This window comes from Chiloscyllium punctatum, chromosome 15 (genome assembly GCF_047496795.1).
Source record: "Chiloscyllium punctatum isolate Juve2018m chromosome 15, sChiPun1.3, whole genome shotgun sequence".
Classification (NCBI taxonomy): Eukaryota; Metazoa; Chordata; class Chondrichthyes; order Orectolobiformes; family Hemiscylliidae; genus Chiloscyllium; species Chiloscyllium punctatum.
The window spans coordinates 57,951,771-57,968,465 of NC_092753.1; the positions used below are offsets into that span (position 1 = coordinate 57,951,771).

General features: G+C 39.5%; 1 protein-coding gene across 4 annotated transcripts in view; it reads left to right on the plus strand.

Annotated features, from left to right (window-relative positions):
• The first annotated feature begins 548 nt into the window (after positions 1-548).
• mab21l3 (mab-21-like 3) overlaps positions 549-16,695 on the plus strand; it is a 62,824-nt gene continuing 46,677 nt past the window's right edge. For 2 of the 4 annotated variants that reach the window (XM_072585205.1, XM_072585208.1), the window contains exons 1-2: positions 11,860-11,962; positions 12,559-12,728. In XM_072585205.1, the coding sequence (XP_072441306.1) occupies positions 12,681-12,728 (48 nt within the window). In that variant the 5' untranslated portion in view covers positions 11,860-11,962; positions 12,559-12,680. The other 2 variants (XM_072585206.1, XM_072585207.1) reach the window with 2 other exon arrangements.

Genomic DNA, 16,695 nt, shown 5'->3' on the forward strand with positions numbered 1-16,695 from the left:
GACATGCTGAGATTGTGAAAGGCAGTATAAAATGGAGGTCTTTGTATTTTCTTTTAAAACCTGTATTAGACTAACTCAGATTTTCCTGGCCTCCATTATATGTGCTGTCCATCAATAGTGCTGATATTTTAAGATAACTCACCAATTTTTCACCTTGGTTATGCCTAAAACTCAGATGAATTTCTACCCCTTTGTTTCATTCCCATATCAGCGGCTAGCTTTCATAAACACAATATATTCTTACAATCTTTGTTGAGGTTATTAATGGATTTTAGGAACAACTAAGGCCTTTGGGCTGGTCCCTGGGGAACTGTGTTGGTCACAGCTGTCCAATTAGAATTATTACCACTGGCAATCCCCTTTTGTTTCCTATTATTGAGGCACTTACTAATCCAATTTACATTTTTAAATGACAGCTGCCTGCACCATCAGTAATATAACATAGATTCTGGGGAGGGAAAGTATTGTTTCAATTGCTCAGATAGTAAAAGCTGCTGAAGAGTTCTGCCACTTCTGTTCTCTTCCTCTGAGTGTTCTGAGTTTAAATATAGCATGCATATTCAAGATGTACTAAAATATGTCAATCCTGTGATGTAAATTAAATCGAAGTTAAAGCAACTGCTGGATTGATTTTGAATCCAAGGGATGAGTAAGTGGAAAAGAATGAGTGGACTGGCAGGTAAAATACAATATAAGGATTATTTGGACTTCTGGATATCAGTATTATACTATTGAACAGTTAATTCAAATGTGACATACGTTCTATTAGTTTCAGCACTCACAAAAAGCCTCTAAATTTGTTTGCATTGAGACAGGTTCAGATGATAGGTTTAATCTCAGTATGAGTGTAATCTGTTCTCTAGAAATCACTATGTAAAGGTGAAGTATAGTCCCAGAGAACCTTACAGCAAGATGACTGGTGGTGAGTTTAATCTGAGGGTTGCAACATCTCATGTGAAGGGCAAGGTGGTAACCTTCATGGTAACCTCAGTTGGTGCAGGAATTGATCCTACCCTAGTGGTATCACTCTGCATTACAAACCAGCCGTCCAGCCAACTGAGCTAACTGACACCTAGATAAAGGCTTTAAGAAGATTCTCACCTTGACCCACTTTGAGATTATAAGGACTAGGAAAGAAGTAGCTGAATAAACACCAAAACAAAATATTCATTCATGAGACGTGGGTATCATTGACAAGGTCATTGTTTATTGCACATCCTTAAGTGCTTTTGAGAGGGGGTAGTAAGCCAGCATCTTGAACTGCTGCATCTGTAATGTTATTAATAAGGGAACTCCAGGAGTTTAATTCAGACCCAGCGGAGGAGCAGTAATGTGGTTCCAAGTCAGGATGGTATGTGGCTTGGAGGGGAACTTGCAGATAGCGGTTTCCTTTGTATCTGCTGTCCTTTTCTTCTGGGTGAAAGAAATTCAGGTTGGAAAGAGCTATCAGTGGAACCTTGGAGAATGGAATTGAACATTGCAAAATCATACCCATCTTATGCTGGAAATAAGGCCACTTATAACACAGCTGAAGATGATGGAAACTAGAACATTACCCTGAGATATACCTGGGTAATTTCCTGTGACTGAGATGCTTAGACTCCAGCACTAGAAATATTATCCCTTGTTCAAGGTTTGTGTAAAGATATCTAGGTCAGGTGCTAGCTTCTGGAGTTGTGGGTATGTTTGCTGAGCTGGGAAGTTGATTTGCAGATGTTTCGTCCTCTGCCTATGTGACATCTTCAGTGCTTTGGAGCCTCCAGTGAAGCGCTGCTGTACTGTGTCTTCTGGAATTTAGTTGGTTCCGTTCCTGCTCCTTCCGGTTGCTGGTTGTTTGTTTAGTGGCACACATGTACGCACGCATACACACACACACTCTCTCTCACTTGCACACACACACACATATAGTCTATGGGGTGAATTTGTATTTGCAAATACATTCTATTTTTTTCAAAAACCACACAATCTATGAGATCAGACAGTACATGAGCACAATCATCTTCCCTTCACTCCAGTCTGCACGTAATCTCTTTCTTCTCTGGCTGATCTTCCTCTGTTTGCCTGTGTATCTCTGTCAGCTCATTAATGGCTGAATGCAGAGGCTCAACTTCTCATCAGGGCCCTGCAATCCTCCGAATGTCTTCTCTAACTGCAGGCTTGTGTCAGTGCTGTGTTCACTAAAATGGGACCCTGAGCCTAGTCCAGACAAATGACCTGTTAAGGTGAATATCTCTACAGTCTATATAAGGGGTGGGGAGGAAGGCCTACGCAATACATTCTCTGAGAATCCCAACTGGTCCACTTCAGAGATGTGATTTGGGGGGTTAATGAAAATGGGTCTGAGGGTTGGGTGCTTATGTTATTGTATCTTGGGATCTGGAAGTTGCATAGAGAAACAAAGATTTGTTAGTGTTGCAAACTGCCATCCTACCCAAGTTTTCATTAAGACATTGGTGCCTGATGTGCAGCTGGCAGTAGCAAATTCAACGTTTTTTCACTGGATGGCAATAAGTGTGCATCCTCCCCTCAGGACAGGTACCTTGCTAGTATATTCAAGCTTGTAGACTTCCTTAATACTTGCCTTGCTGCCTGTGTTTTACCATCTTGTTGGTCACCTGTGTTTCATTCTGGAATTTGGCTTGACCTTTGGAACTACATTTCCTGCCCATGTGCCAAATACTTTTTGGTGCTATAGACTTTATAGATATCATAAAGAAAAGGCAGCTTTCCAGTCGGTTATAAATCATATCTGTTAGAGATTTTTCTACTTGGTGCACTTTGCTGACTGAAACAATAATGTTGGCTGCTCCTGAAGCATGTGATTGTTATTGGTTTGCCACTATGACTTCATACCTGTGTCTATCCTCAATGATGTATCAATGGTATGGCCCTTTATCTTGCCCAAAAGATCTTTCATAAAAGGTTTTTTTTCTTTAGAAATGATGACTAACTCAATGAGCTAACGAAGGATATTATTAATTGGCGAGGGTGCAGAAAAGACTTACCAGCATGCTGCTGAGACTGGAGGGTGTGAGTTATAAGGATAGGCTGAATGTGCTGGGACATTTTCACTGGAGCATAGGAGATTGAGTAGTGATCATATGGAGGTTTATAAAATCACGAGAGGCATAGAAAAGGTGAATAGCAAAGATCTATTCCCTAGGATGCGGAGAGTTCAAAACTAGAGGGCATTATTTAAAGTTGAGAGGAAAAAGATTGAAAAAAGAACCTGAGGGACGTTTTTACACAAAGTGTGATTCGTCTGTGGAATCAGCTACCAGAGGAAGTGATAGATGCAGGTACAGTTACAATAGTTTAAAGACATTTGGATAAGTACATGAATAGGAAAGGTTTAGAGGGATATGAGCCAACTGTAAGCAAGTGGAATTAGTTTAGTTAAGATTATGGTCAACATGGACAAGTTGGACTCTATGATTCTATAAGGCTTTTATAGATGACCATTGTTGTTATCATGGTGTGAATAGCTACATGATAATGCTACCGTAGTCCAAAGAGGTGTTTAATCTTGTGTGACAATAGTGATGGTCTTTCATAACATAAGGAATTGGATCAGAAACGGGGACAGAAGTTGGGACCCCAGTGCTGCTTCGTATTAGGTCCCTGCTCCCATCCCTGGCCCTTGACCCAAGCACAGCTGCCCTGCCCCTGACCCCAGCACAGATCCCAGTCTCTAGATCCCTGCTTCCCAGTTATTGAACCCTGAGGGACTTGCCTGTCTTGAGTATTACCATCGATATCATGGTATTGAAGAATCCAACCGACATTTTTCAAAGAAATGAAGAAATATGTGCAGGAATAGGAACCCTCATGATTGCCACTCCATCTATTAAGATCATGGCTATTCTGCCACAGGTCTGAATTTCTATTTTGTACCAGCTCTGCCAACTCCCTGATATTCAAAAATGTATCTGTCTCCTCTTTTATTTTCAGTTAATCACCTCTTCTCAAGTCCCTGCAGTTCTTTTTCATTCACTCATGGAACGTTGGCATCACTGGTTGGCCAGCATTTATTGTCTGTGGAGAAAGTGAGGACTGCAGATGCTGGAGATCAGAGCTTAAAAATGTGTTGCTGGAAAAGCGCAGCAGGTCAGGCAGCATCCAAGGAGAAGGAGAATTGACGTTTCGGGCATAAGCCCTTCATTCCTGAAGAAGGGCTTATGCCCGAAACATCGATTTATTGTCTGTCTCTAGTTGCCCTTGAGAAGGTGGAGGTGAGTTGCCTTCTTGAACCATTACATGTGCTGGAGTTAGACCTATAATGTTGTTAGGGAGGAATTTTCTGGATGTGAATCCACTGACAGTGCTTCAGACATCAAGATAACAGGGAAAGAATTCCAAACATCCACTACCCTCAGACCCCTTCAGATCTCATTTTCAAATGAATGCCCTCTAATTTTGTACTAAGTCCCCAGTTTGAAATTCACACTCATGGAAACATCTTCTCAACACCTACCCTGTCAAGCCACCTGAGAATCCTCTATGCTTCAATAAGATCAACCCTCATGCTTCTAAATGGTAATGAATAAAGACCTAACTTGTTTGACCATTCTCAGTTAATCAATCTCTTCATCCCAGGAATCAGCCCAGTGATCCTCTTTAAACTGCCTCCAATGCAAGTATATCCTTTGTTTTAAATATGGGGAAAAACTGTACACAATACTCCAGTTGTAGCCTTATCAACTCCCTGTGCAGTTGTGACAGAACTTCCTTGTTTTTAAACTCCAAACCCCTACCAATAAAGGCCAAAACTCCATTAATTACTTGCTGCACATGTACACTAACATTTTGGTTTCACACACAAGAACACTCAGAGTTCTTTGTGCTGCATTATTTGAAGTCTCTCTACATTTAACTAGTAGCTTGCTTTTTGGTTCTACCTACCAAAGTTCATGATCTCACACTTTCCTACATTAAACTCCAGCTGCCAAGATTTTGCCCACTCTCTCAACTTATCTATGTCCCCTTGAAAATTCCTTCTGCCCTCAAACCCTCTCACCTATTTTTATATCATCAGCAAATTGGATAGATTGCACTCTGCCTCCACCTCCAAGTTGAGGCTCTAGGACTAATCTTGTAGCATTCCACTGGAGACATCTTTCCATCCTGACAAAGACTCATTAATCCTAACTTTCTACTTCTGTGTGTTGAGCGATCCGTAATCCATTCCAAAACATTACCCTCTCATTCTGTGAACTCCTGTCTCATACAAAAACCTTTTATATGGCCCCTTAATAAATGTCTGCTGAAAATAGAATACACGACATCACTTGCTCCTCTTTATCAACTAGGCTTGTTTTACTATCAAAGAAGTTAATAAATTTGTTAAGTATGATTGCATCTTCATAAAATCATGCTGACTGTGTTTGATTGTGTTAAGATTTCTAAATTCCCTGTTATTTGTTTTTTTAATAATGGACTCCACCATTTTCCAAATGATTGATGAGAGCCTTATAGTTTTGTACTTTCTCTCTCCTTCCCTTCTTGGACAGGGTGTCACATTTCCAATCTACTGAAAAGCTCCAGTAAGATCTGAAATATTTTGACCAATGTTTCCACTTTCTGTGCACCCACTTCTTTTAAAATCCTTGGGGGCAGGTGATCAGGTCCTGACAACTTTTCTGCCTTTAGTCCCATTTGTACATCAAGTACTTTATTCTTCATAATGGAGACTTTACAAAATCTTTCCTCCAATCAGGCCGTTCTTATCTAATATCTTTAGGATGATTACGATGTCCTCACCTTGAAGACCACCCAATACTAAATATTGGTTTAAGTTATCAGCAATGTCCTTGTTCTCCATTATCAATTGCATTCTCCAAGCGTCCCACACTTACTTTAGATATTCTCTTCTTATATACCCATATAAATTCTTGCTGTTTGTTCTTAAATTTCTTACCAATTTACTCTCATGATCAATATTTTCCTTCTTTTATAGCCTTTTAAGTATCTGCCCCTTGTTCCTAAAATTTCTCATTCGTCTGATCTGCTAGTTTTTGCCATTTTGTGTGGTTTAAACCTGTTAGTGTCCTTTACACATGCAATCATGCTGAACGTCCAACAAATGTATATTTCATTTCATTTCAAATAATTAGTGGCAATTTTCAACAGATTGTTGCAGATGAAATACCTGCAAAATTACTAGATGCTAATATCATTTGTTTGCAATTTTGAAGGCAAATAATCTACAAAACCTAGGAAATCTTGCAATCTATACTAAATATGGAATTCTGATTTTGTTACTGCATTTGAACATCAGAAGAAAATTCAAAGAAGCGCAGCCCAGATAAAAGTCTTGAATTAGTGAATTTTGAAGTGAGAAAGTTTTTTTTAAGTTAATTGTGGAGTAAAGAGTGCTTAAGGAAATGGAGTGAAGGTGATCAAAGTTTCAATTTCAGAAATAATTACTTGCGTGGAACCAGAAAGTAACTGATGAATATAATTCTAGTGGAAATGACAGCTAAAAAAAGTTCACTTAAGGAATTGTCACATAACCAAATGAATGAAAACTTAAAGGAAGTAGATATAGTATCTGAAATAACTGAACAGATATATAGTGTTAAGGTTGGGAACGTAATGCTGAGATGATGAAAATGTTTACTTTCAGTCATGACCATGGGTTAACTGACTGGACAATCTCGATGAATTGAATAATTTCCCCACTAATTACTAAGACCACTGTACCATTTCTACAAATCAATTTGATGATCAGCTTTAAATTATTGTTTTGATATCTTCTATTCCATAAACTGATTTACGAGAGATAAACCTTGCAACTATTTGTCTTGTCCTCAATACAGACTGGTTTACATTGCACTAAGTAACAAAGTGATGACATAAATCAGCTTTTTAAAGGAAGTTTCAGGGAATAAACTTTCTCCTTTGCAACTGAATACATTTATAATGTGTATATTATTTTATACATTATTTGGGTATACATTATAAATGCATTCAATTGCAATGCACAAATTTTATATATATATATATATAATACATAGATAAAATAATTTTTGTTCCATTTTTGCACATGCATAAAATTTTAGATGGAAATTGAAGAAAACAGTTTGCTTTGAAACTGTATTTGAAGAAAGGAAGTATTAGGAATTATTTGATAGTATGTAATTGTGGAGAGGGAAGGAGTTTCCTAATGTTGATAATCTAGCAAAGGAGATACTGACCTGAATGTTATGCTTCTTCCAGATAGCAAGCAGAGTAGTGGCTTCTGTATAGACCAAGTAATACAAGAGTTGCTTCAAATTAAAATTGAGGTATTGTGACAGTGAGGATAGAATCCACTTTATATAACTACAGTTGCATTATTTCTTCTGCTGACCATCCCACTATATTGCTCTTCTACTGTGAAATTACAATTGGAGATTGAACTTCAAATAGTAATATGTATAACAATTCATTAGTATGTTATTAATGTATAGATTGAACATTATCACCCACTGGATATAGGTTTGCTCACTGAGCTGGATGGTTCATTTTCAGATGTTTTGTCACCATACTAGGTAACATCTTCAGTGAGCCTCTGGATGAAGCACTGCTGGTGTTTCCTGCTTTCTATTTATATGATTGGGTTTCCTTGGGTTGGTGATGTTATTTCCTGTGGTGACGTAATTTCCTATGGTGATGTCATTTGCAGTTCTTTTTCTCAGTGGGTGGTAAATGGGGTCCAACTCAATGTGTTTGTTGATAGAGTTCCAGTCGGTATTTCCAGAAAGGAATGAATTAACAATGAGATACAGCTCTTGAATTTCTTTTCCTAACTATATTCATTTCAGTACTGACTAATTCCTGTTTTTTTTAATCATTCCATGAGCTTGGCTCAACCTAGACAAGTAGTCACTGCCACCTTAAATCAATGATTTCCCTTTCTTAAAAATATTTTAATCATGAAAGGTCCCAGGTATTAAAATCAGATGACGTAAATGTAAAATTGATTGTCTATTTTAATCATTATTGTAACACTATCGCACCATGAGGAACAAAAGCAAATGTTTCTCCCTTGCAGTTTTGGTGCAAGGTAGTTGTGAAGCAACAATACAAAAATGCACATACATTTTTCATTCACTCCCTTCATTCTAATCTGCATTCTAAATCTCTTTTGGGAATAGCAACTGGATTTGTTCCCTGAGCTGTGCCATTTTTCCAAATTATAACTGTTCACTGCCCAGTTCTTTAACCAATGTAATGGATTCAAACATGTTGTACAAATGTGATTTCCAGGAGTACACCAAATTAGTCTGAGGTTTTCCTCCTGTAGGGTGTCCAGTCTAGCATCATGGATGTCACTTATATCAATTTGGATTGCACCTACTGAGGTTTGAAACTTCATTTTGTTTATTTGATGTCCCAATGGGTAATTCTGTTTTTAACCTCACTGGTATGCCCCCGGTGGTTACCTTCAGTGGTGTCTGCTGTGTGGTATGTTCCCTTTCCTTTACCCCTTGTTTTAGGATTGGGTTTTCCTCTAGCCTGTTCAAATTTCCCTGGAATACTATTGGCATCAGGTGAATATTCCGTTTCTGTTATACTCTTTGTGGCTAATCCTGTAAGTGAGGCTTCACTTACATTTCTTCCGGGCTCTTTAGATCATTCCAGAGGGTCCTCCTGTATATCTACCACAAAGATATCTGTTAACCAGAACTCAGGCCCTGTCCTGTTGTCTCTTGTCACATTCATCAATCCTTTTTTTCCCCTCCTTTCATGGATGTCTTCTTCAGCCTCTGTCCTGATCCTTTTACTCCTGCTGGCCTGTTTAATTGAAGTGATCCATAGTGAGCTACCCCAAACCTCATGGGTTTTACTGCCCCTATTGGGCTTTTGAGCCTCTCTCAGTACCACATGCCTCTGATTTAATTCAAGTGACCCTTGATAAATCCAGCCCTCACAGGTTTTCCCGCCCACTGTCAAGCGTTTAAATGTCTTTCAATTTCTGCCACTTGCTGCCGGCTCTCTTCAGCATTTCCAGTCTCCCTGAGTTACTTTGTCTTGTTGAAGGGATATATTTTATGACCAGCCAAATTCTTCCCCAGTAATCTATCTGTCCTTGACATTGGCAAACTTGCGGCTACCACACATTACCAGATCCGCAATTAGTCCACTCTTTAGCTTTAAACTTTAACCAGTGGCATCTTTAAACTCTTTGCTGCAAGATCTTTTATCATCACACTGGAATCTTTTATATTCCCCACTAGTAAGGGCTGTGAGTATCTGATGCTACTTTCTCTCTCTTTTTTTTAAACAGGCAGTGGTCACTATTTCTTTGAATCCAAAGCTATCTTGGTCAACAGTTAAGCCTGAGCAGACACACTCTACAGATTGAATTGAATTGAATTTATTGCCACGTGTACCGAGGCACAGTGAAAAGCTTTGCCTTGCGAGCAATACAGGCAGATCACAGAGTTAGGTCGCATAGATAACAAATAATAGGTAAACAGCAGCGAAAACAAAAACACAGGCACAGGCAAATGTTAAGAATTTGTGAGTCCATTCAGTATTCTAACAGCAGTAGAATAGAAACTGTTGCGAAACCGGCTGGTGCGTGTGTTCAGGCTTCTGTACCTTCTCCCCGATGGTAGAGGTTGTAGAAAAACATTGCCAGGGTGGGATGGATCTATGAGAACGCTGGCAGCCTTTCCTTGATAGCGGACCTGGTAGACAGATTCTATAGATGGGAGGTTGACCTTTGTGATTGTCCAAGCTGAGTTCACCACTCAATCGTCTCCCATCTTGAATGGTACAGTTCCCATACCAGGTAGTGATACATCCAGACAGAATGCTCTCGATGGCGCTCCTATAAAAGTTGGCAAGGGTATTCGCCGTCATGCCAAGTTTCCTCAACTGCCTGACGAAGAAGAGTCATTGATGGGCCTTTGTAACCAGTACATCCACATGAAGAGTCCAAGAAAGTTTGATGTGGATGACCACTCCCAGGAGCTTGACACTCTTCATTCGTTCCACCTCTGTGCTGTCAATGTGTAGGGGAGCCTGAGTAACATCCCATCAAAAGTCCATAATGAGTTCCTTGGTTTTGCCGGCATTGAGAGCTAGGTTGTTCTCAGTGCAACGTTTTTCCAGGTCTTCCATCTCCTGTCTCTAGTCTGTTTTGTTGCCATCTGAGATTCAACTGACTATGGTAGTGTCATCAGTGAACTTGTAAATGGCAATAGTCTGGTATTTGGTGATGCAGTCATGGGTATACAGTGAGTACAGTAGGGGGCTCCAGTGTTGAGTGTTAGTGTGGATGAAATATTGTCCCCAATCTTCACTTAATATGACTGTGAGTCAGGAAACTGAGGATCCAGTTGCAGAGAGTGATGCTGCCAGACCTGCCGGTTTTTCCTAGAACTCTGTGTTTGTTTCTGATTCCCAGCATCTGCAGTTTTTTGTGTTTATTTAGCTGAGCAGGCACTGACTACTTTTAATGTTGCAAACTGCAGAATGCCAGAACTAATAATTTTTCTTTATGTGCCCTGGCTTCCTTCAGGAGAAAGTGAGGACTGTTCCTGAAGAAGGGCTTATGCCCGAAACGTCGATTCTCCGGCTCCTTTGATGCTGCCTGACCTGCTGCGCTTTTCCAGCAACACATTTTTAAGCCCTGGCTTCCTTCAGTAGAAACACTTGGGTGGTAAAGCACCTGTTTCTCATCCAGTGTACTTCTTCAAACAATCAGGGAAGTCCTATTTTCTTTGCCTGGCTTCCCTTTAGTCTCCAGCTATCTCAGGTGTATATCTCTCACTTTATCTCTGTAGGTCTGTGAAAGTTTCCAGATCCCAGCTCGCCTAAACATACGGGTGTCTCTGTGAACACCCGGTCATTAGTCAGAATGACTTCCGATACAGACATCGCTATCCTCTTCCTCTGTATATACCCAAAAGGGAAAGGAGATTGAGTTTCTGAACTCCAAGCGTTACCATAAAGGCTTTCATAGGTCGTTTCAATTTTAAATGCCCACACACCCTGGTGAACTGCTTAAAACCTTCAAATTCCAGGTTTACCTAACCAGAATGTTTCCTAGGCCTGTGGAATTTTTGACAATACACTTCAGGCAATAACTGATGTGCACGTAAAAACATCCCTTTGATTTGTCATAGTCAGTGGCACTCTCCTCAGGCAAGATGAAGCAAACGTCTGTAAGTTTTCCCTGTCAATCTGCTTGGCAACAGAGGTGTCTAATGTTGAATTAGCCACTTTAACTGCTGTGCTAGAGATCAAAATGCATCCATCTCTTCCTCATCCAATGTATGGATTAAATGGGTAAAGATGAATACTTCACCAATTCAGTTTGAGTTGGGTGTGGTTCCCTCACCACAGCTTTGCTAAGAGAGACTCTCTTCTCACTCCTGCTGTTTCAGTTGGACCACCTTTTGCTCCATGCCTCTCCGAGAATTCTCTCTTTTCTTTCCTTTTCTGCATTTCTTCCTTTTCTTTTACTTCCCACTAGTTTTCGCTTTCCTGGAATACACTTTCCTCTTTTTTTTATTTTGGAATTCTCATTCTGTGTCTCTCATATTAATTCTTCTATTGATACCTTCAGCTAGCTAGTTCACCACCCAGTTTTGCAATTTCCAGCTTTTTGAGGAGAACCACGACTCTAAATACATAACCTGTCTCCTTGGAAATATTAAAAGGTATTAATTGTTTGGAAATTATTCGATATTCGTCTACAAAAGCTTTAAAATCAAATGTGAACGGTTTAACACTTTAGTACTGGTCTGGTCTGAATCTGCACCTAGTCACGGCCGGGATGGACATTTCCCGTTGACTGCCTCTAGCTCGGCGACTGGTTTAAATGTTTCGCCGGCGCTAGGACCTCGTGGAACTTAATAGACAAGGAAGTGAAAGGGTGAAGCGATTGCAGGGAGAGCCTGGAGTGTTTGTTATTTGTGGATGTCCGAGTAGCAGCAGAGAATAGTTGCTATCTACACGGTTTACGGTAAATCTGCATTTGACCGACTTGTACAACTAAATAGGGACAATTAAGCAGTGAAAGGCTGGAAGCTAGAGAAACGTTTGATCATGAAAAAGGGAGAAGGATCACTATAATAAATGAAGAGGACGTCTTGAAAAGTGGAAATGAAGGAAGTATACTTACAAGTTTAAAGAAAAGAAATGGAGAAGACCAAAATTTAGAATTAATAGAGGGAAACAGTAATACACTGATGGGAAATAATCAGTTGGAGGGAGCGAAAAAAATGTGGACAATAAGTTGAAGACAGAAAGAGAAAGGGACGGCGAGGGAAGCGGTGAAAACTATAAAAATAGTGGCGACAGAAAAACCTCAAACGAACAGATGAGGCGTAGAGGGCTCAAGTCAAACACTGGACAGAAGGAAAAGGTCATAGTGCATTTTGTGTTTTCTGTTGCAGGCATAAATGGAAGAGATAGGGAAAACTCCAAAATTGTGAGGGAGGAAATAACTGTAGTTACAGAGCAATTCCAAATCCCTGCAATTTTATTACGGAGGACTCTATAGGAATAGAAAAATGGACGTGAGAAATTGTAACAGTTTGAGACTTTTTTTTTCTAAAGGAAGAGTCAGCGAATGAACAGTTCGATGGGACGACGGGGATTTAACCACAAGAACACAATCGGAGTTTATAATTGAATAGCAGGACAAGCAGAGGGAGAACAAGTGAAGAGCTCTGACTGAAATGGTCGAATTTACAGAAGAGGATCTGGTCTTTTACCTACTGAATCAGGTTGGTGGAGATTGTGTGAAATGAAATACAATGAAGTCAACGCCAGGGAGAATCAACACCATTCGTATTAAAAAAAACATATTTGTTAGTAGCCAGAAAGCCTAAATTAATTACTGACGCGATTATTTAGATTTATGACTGACATTTTCACCCTCCACCTGCTGAGTTTCCATCCATCAGAACTGTTCTGATATTTTTAGTGTACCTTTTTGGAAGTGTGTCCTTCCAGGCTGAGTCCTTATTTGTAGTTTTTCTTCATATTTCACTACAAATTTGTAGCATCATAATCAAATGGGATTTATGTTCTCGAATTGCAGTTTGCATTCAACAGTCAAAAATCTCAAGAAACTTCACAGTAGTGTAATCGGATCAAAATTGACAACGTGCATCCAAAAAAAAACCTGGTCAAAGAGTTCTGAGAAGCATCTCAAAGAAAGAGGCAAGGGGGGGAGGTTTAGGGAAGGAATATCAGAGCTTAGAGGCTGATGGCATGACTACCAACAGAGGCAGAATGAGAATGCATGCAAGAGGCCAAATCTGGGAGGATTGCAATGTTTTTGGAGGCTTGTAGGGCTGCAGGACAGTGGGAGGGGTGATGTCATGGAGGGATCTGAATAGGACCGTGGTAATGTCAGCTAGCTTGGATGATTGATCAATGGTATTTGATGCACATTAGGATCTGGATAGAGGAGTATATGATAGGTTGTAAGTGTATGGAGGATGGAAGATGGGATACTGACCGTAAGCATGTTAGAGTAATTAGCCTGGAGCTAACAAAAGTCCAGGTGACAGTTTTATTATGAAGGTGGAAGTAGGTTGTCTTGTTGATGTGGAGGATATCAGCTTAGCAGCTTATTACAGGGACAAAGAAAATATTGAGGCAGCAAACAACCTGCTTCAGTCAGAAACTGTGGCAAGGCAGGGGAGTATCGGTAGTTGGAAGAGAGTTTGTCGTGGGAACTGAAGGCGATGGCTTTGGCCTTCCTAATGTTTAATTGGTGGAAGTTTCAACTCATCCAGTGCTAGGTCAAATCTGTCACCTGCGCCAACACATTTTGCCCCTCCCATACTAAAACCATCTTCACTTACAGGATCCTTATCCCTTTATTCCTTTCCCATTCATGTGTTCGTCCAGGTGTTTCTTGAATGCTGCTATTGTGTCTGCTTCCACCATCTCCTCTGGTAGTGCATTCCAGACAGTAGATGAAATAAAGGTAGGAAATTGGAGAGGCTATGAATCGATCCTAGGGATCTCCAGAGATAATGCTATTGGAGCAGCAAGAAACCATATTCAGGGTGTTTCTGGTAACTGGATAAATAAGATTGGTGTTTCTATTTGTATGGAAGAACATAATTAGACGTCAGCCATATAAGATAGCTCACAAAAAATACAATGGGGAATTCAGAAGTCTCACCATTACACAAACAAGTGGTGAAAATAGATTCTTAATGAGCAAGAGTGTGAAAGATCAACAGGGGTAGACATTAACCAAGTCAGCCATGATCTTATGAAATAGCAGATTCAAAGGGTGGAGTGAATACATATAAGGGAGAAGGGAAGAGAAGGTTATGTTGCTCAACTGGAGCATTATCCATTGGAATGGACCACATAACCTGTCTTTGTTCCATATGTCAAAAATAATTGGAGAAAGAAATAGCACTTCCATTCAACCAGGCAGTAGAAAAGAGGCATAAGCTTACTCACTGAGTGAAAGTCTCCACTCAAGGAGGAATGGTCAAGAAGGATGAAGAAGAATAGTCCAAAGGTAAACAAGAAATACTTGTAAGTGAACATACTGATTACACTGACACTTCATTTTGAAGTATACAAGATGAATTGGATCAGTATGTCTCATTCACCGGTTTTGCTGGCTTTTCCTTCTGGGAGTGCAGTGCAATTTGTGACTTTACTCCAGGCTGTTTCACTACTGTGGCAGGAGTAAAAACTTGATCAGAGAAATTCAAAGTTTTAAGTCACAGGAAAGATTGACACTCATAGGTAGTAACCTTAGAACTGGACATTAACAACTGCTTCATCTAAAGATGGGGAGAAGAAATCTGCACTTGTAATATTCAGCTACATTTTCTCAAATCTGGGAGACAAAACTAATGTTTTTTAAAAATTAATATTGAATTACTGTGGACAGTGTGACCATTCCATACACGTGTTTTGGTAACAAAGGCTTCTAAAACACTCTCCCTAATCCTTGTTAGTTTTCTCCCCATGTGTCCACATTTATATGTTTTGTCAAAACCTCTCTCTTTTGGAAATTTTCTGTAACTCTTCAGCAATTGTTGATCATTTGATCATTTTACTGAGTTAACTGTGCTATGGATGTGAAAATGCTTCATGTAAACATGGGCCAAGTTGGAACACACTCGCTCTCGCTCTCTCTCTCTCTCTCTCTCTCTCTCTCAGTGGTTCTGGGATACCAGTGTGATTTATAATTGTGGCTGACATTACCTAGTTTTTTGAAGGTGGTCAATGGATTGTTGATTTGTTGGGGTCCTCACCGATGGAAGTACCTATATCATGTTCTTTCTTACTGACTGACTGTAAAATTCATTGGAATAAACCATGAAGACTTTCATTGGGTGTGGAGTAGAGGCTGTGAGAATGATAAGAGGAATTAAGATTTTGAATTTTATCTTTTTTCTCCACTGCTAATTGAATGCAAGTAAGTTTGCTTATCTTGTTAAACAAGAACTGTAATGTAGCTCATTAAAAGTAAAATTGTCAATAATGTCCATATTGACTCAATTTTATTGTTGCCATTCCAGTTAAATAGGTTTATTGCTTGGACCTTATTAAGATTTAAACAATATTAGAATTCAGAATATGGGGTATTCTTGATTTCAGTGCATGGGCAGTCATTAATTGGTTTTGTACGTTGAAAATGAGGTGGTCAATCTGCTACAGTATTGCCTAGATAGTAAGAAAATGTTCCTCTTGTCTCCAACTGCCTGCCTGCCGAAAACACTTTGTTGAACTAACTTTTTTTTGTATGCAGGAACCTTTCATCAGCTTCTGGTCCAATTTCTGGAATGTTTCTTTATGTCCTATGGGTGAAATCACATTTTGGATGATTTGAAGTTTATTGAATCTAGTTTTCACCATTTGACTTACTATATGTTTCCATCATCCCACGTTCTGCAAGCCTTTTGTTTCCCAATGCCCCAGTGAAGTAAATGGTGTCAAATCTAACACTGATCTTGCTGCATTTTACTTTAATAAACAACACTTTCTATCCTGCATATGTGTAAAGATCATTGAATTCTTTAAAGCCAGACTTATTTTTGTCCTCTGCTCCACAATTATGGCTGCAACTTTGTCAGTACACTTTTGTTCAGTTGTCTCCAGTTACCACCTCCCTCCCTGCTTTCAAAACACTTATCAGCTCTGAAACAAACACGGAGGATGATGGAGAAACTCAGCAGGTCTGGCAGATATGTGGAGAGAGACACAGAGTTCATGTTTTGAGTCCAATAATGCTCACGTCTTTGATCCCACACCTAAATCCCCTTCATTGTAGTCTTTCCCTCATTGGGTTGATATCCTCAGTTTTGGCAAATATTAGAAACATTTTCCTGCATGTTGAGAGTGCTTTTAAAATTCAATTTATATTTATGAAGTTGGTATTTGAGCAAATAATGAAACTATTTAAATTGAAAGACGTAGCTCCAAAGAATCTCTCACTGATTAGTTTAATAATGACTAATTCATTGTTAATGTGTAAGTAAACTGTAACTTTGACACAGAGATGTGTACCTGCATTGGGAACATAAATAAAATGTGTTAAATTGAACTGTCAATAGTAACTTATTCATAACATAAATGGTACCAAGTTGAGCAGCTCCTGAGGCAACAAGTTGCTCTGCTAGGCTACACTGTCCAGTACATCACAATCATGCTGACAGAAGCATCTGAAATGGTGAGAATGTTTGTTTGTCTTTGATTTTAGAAAAT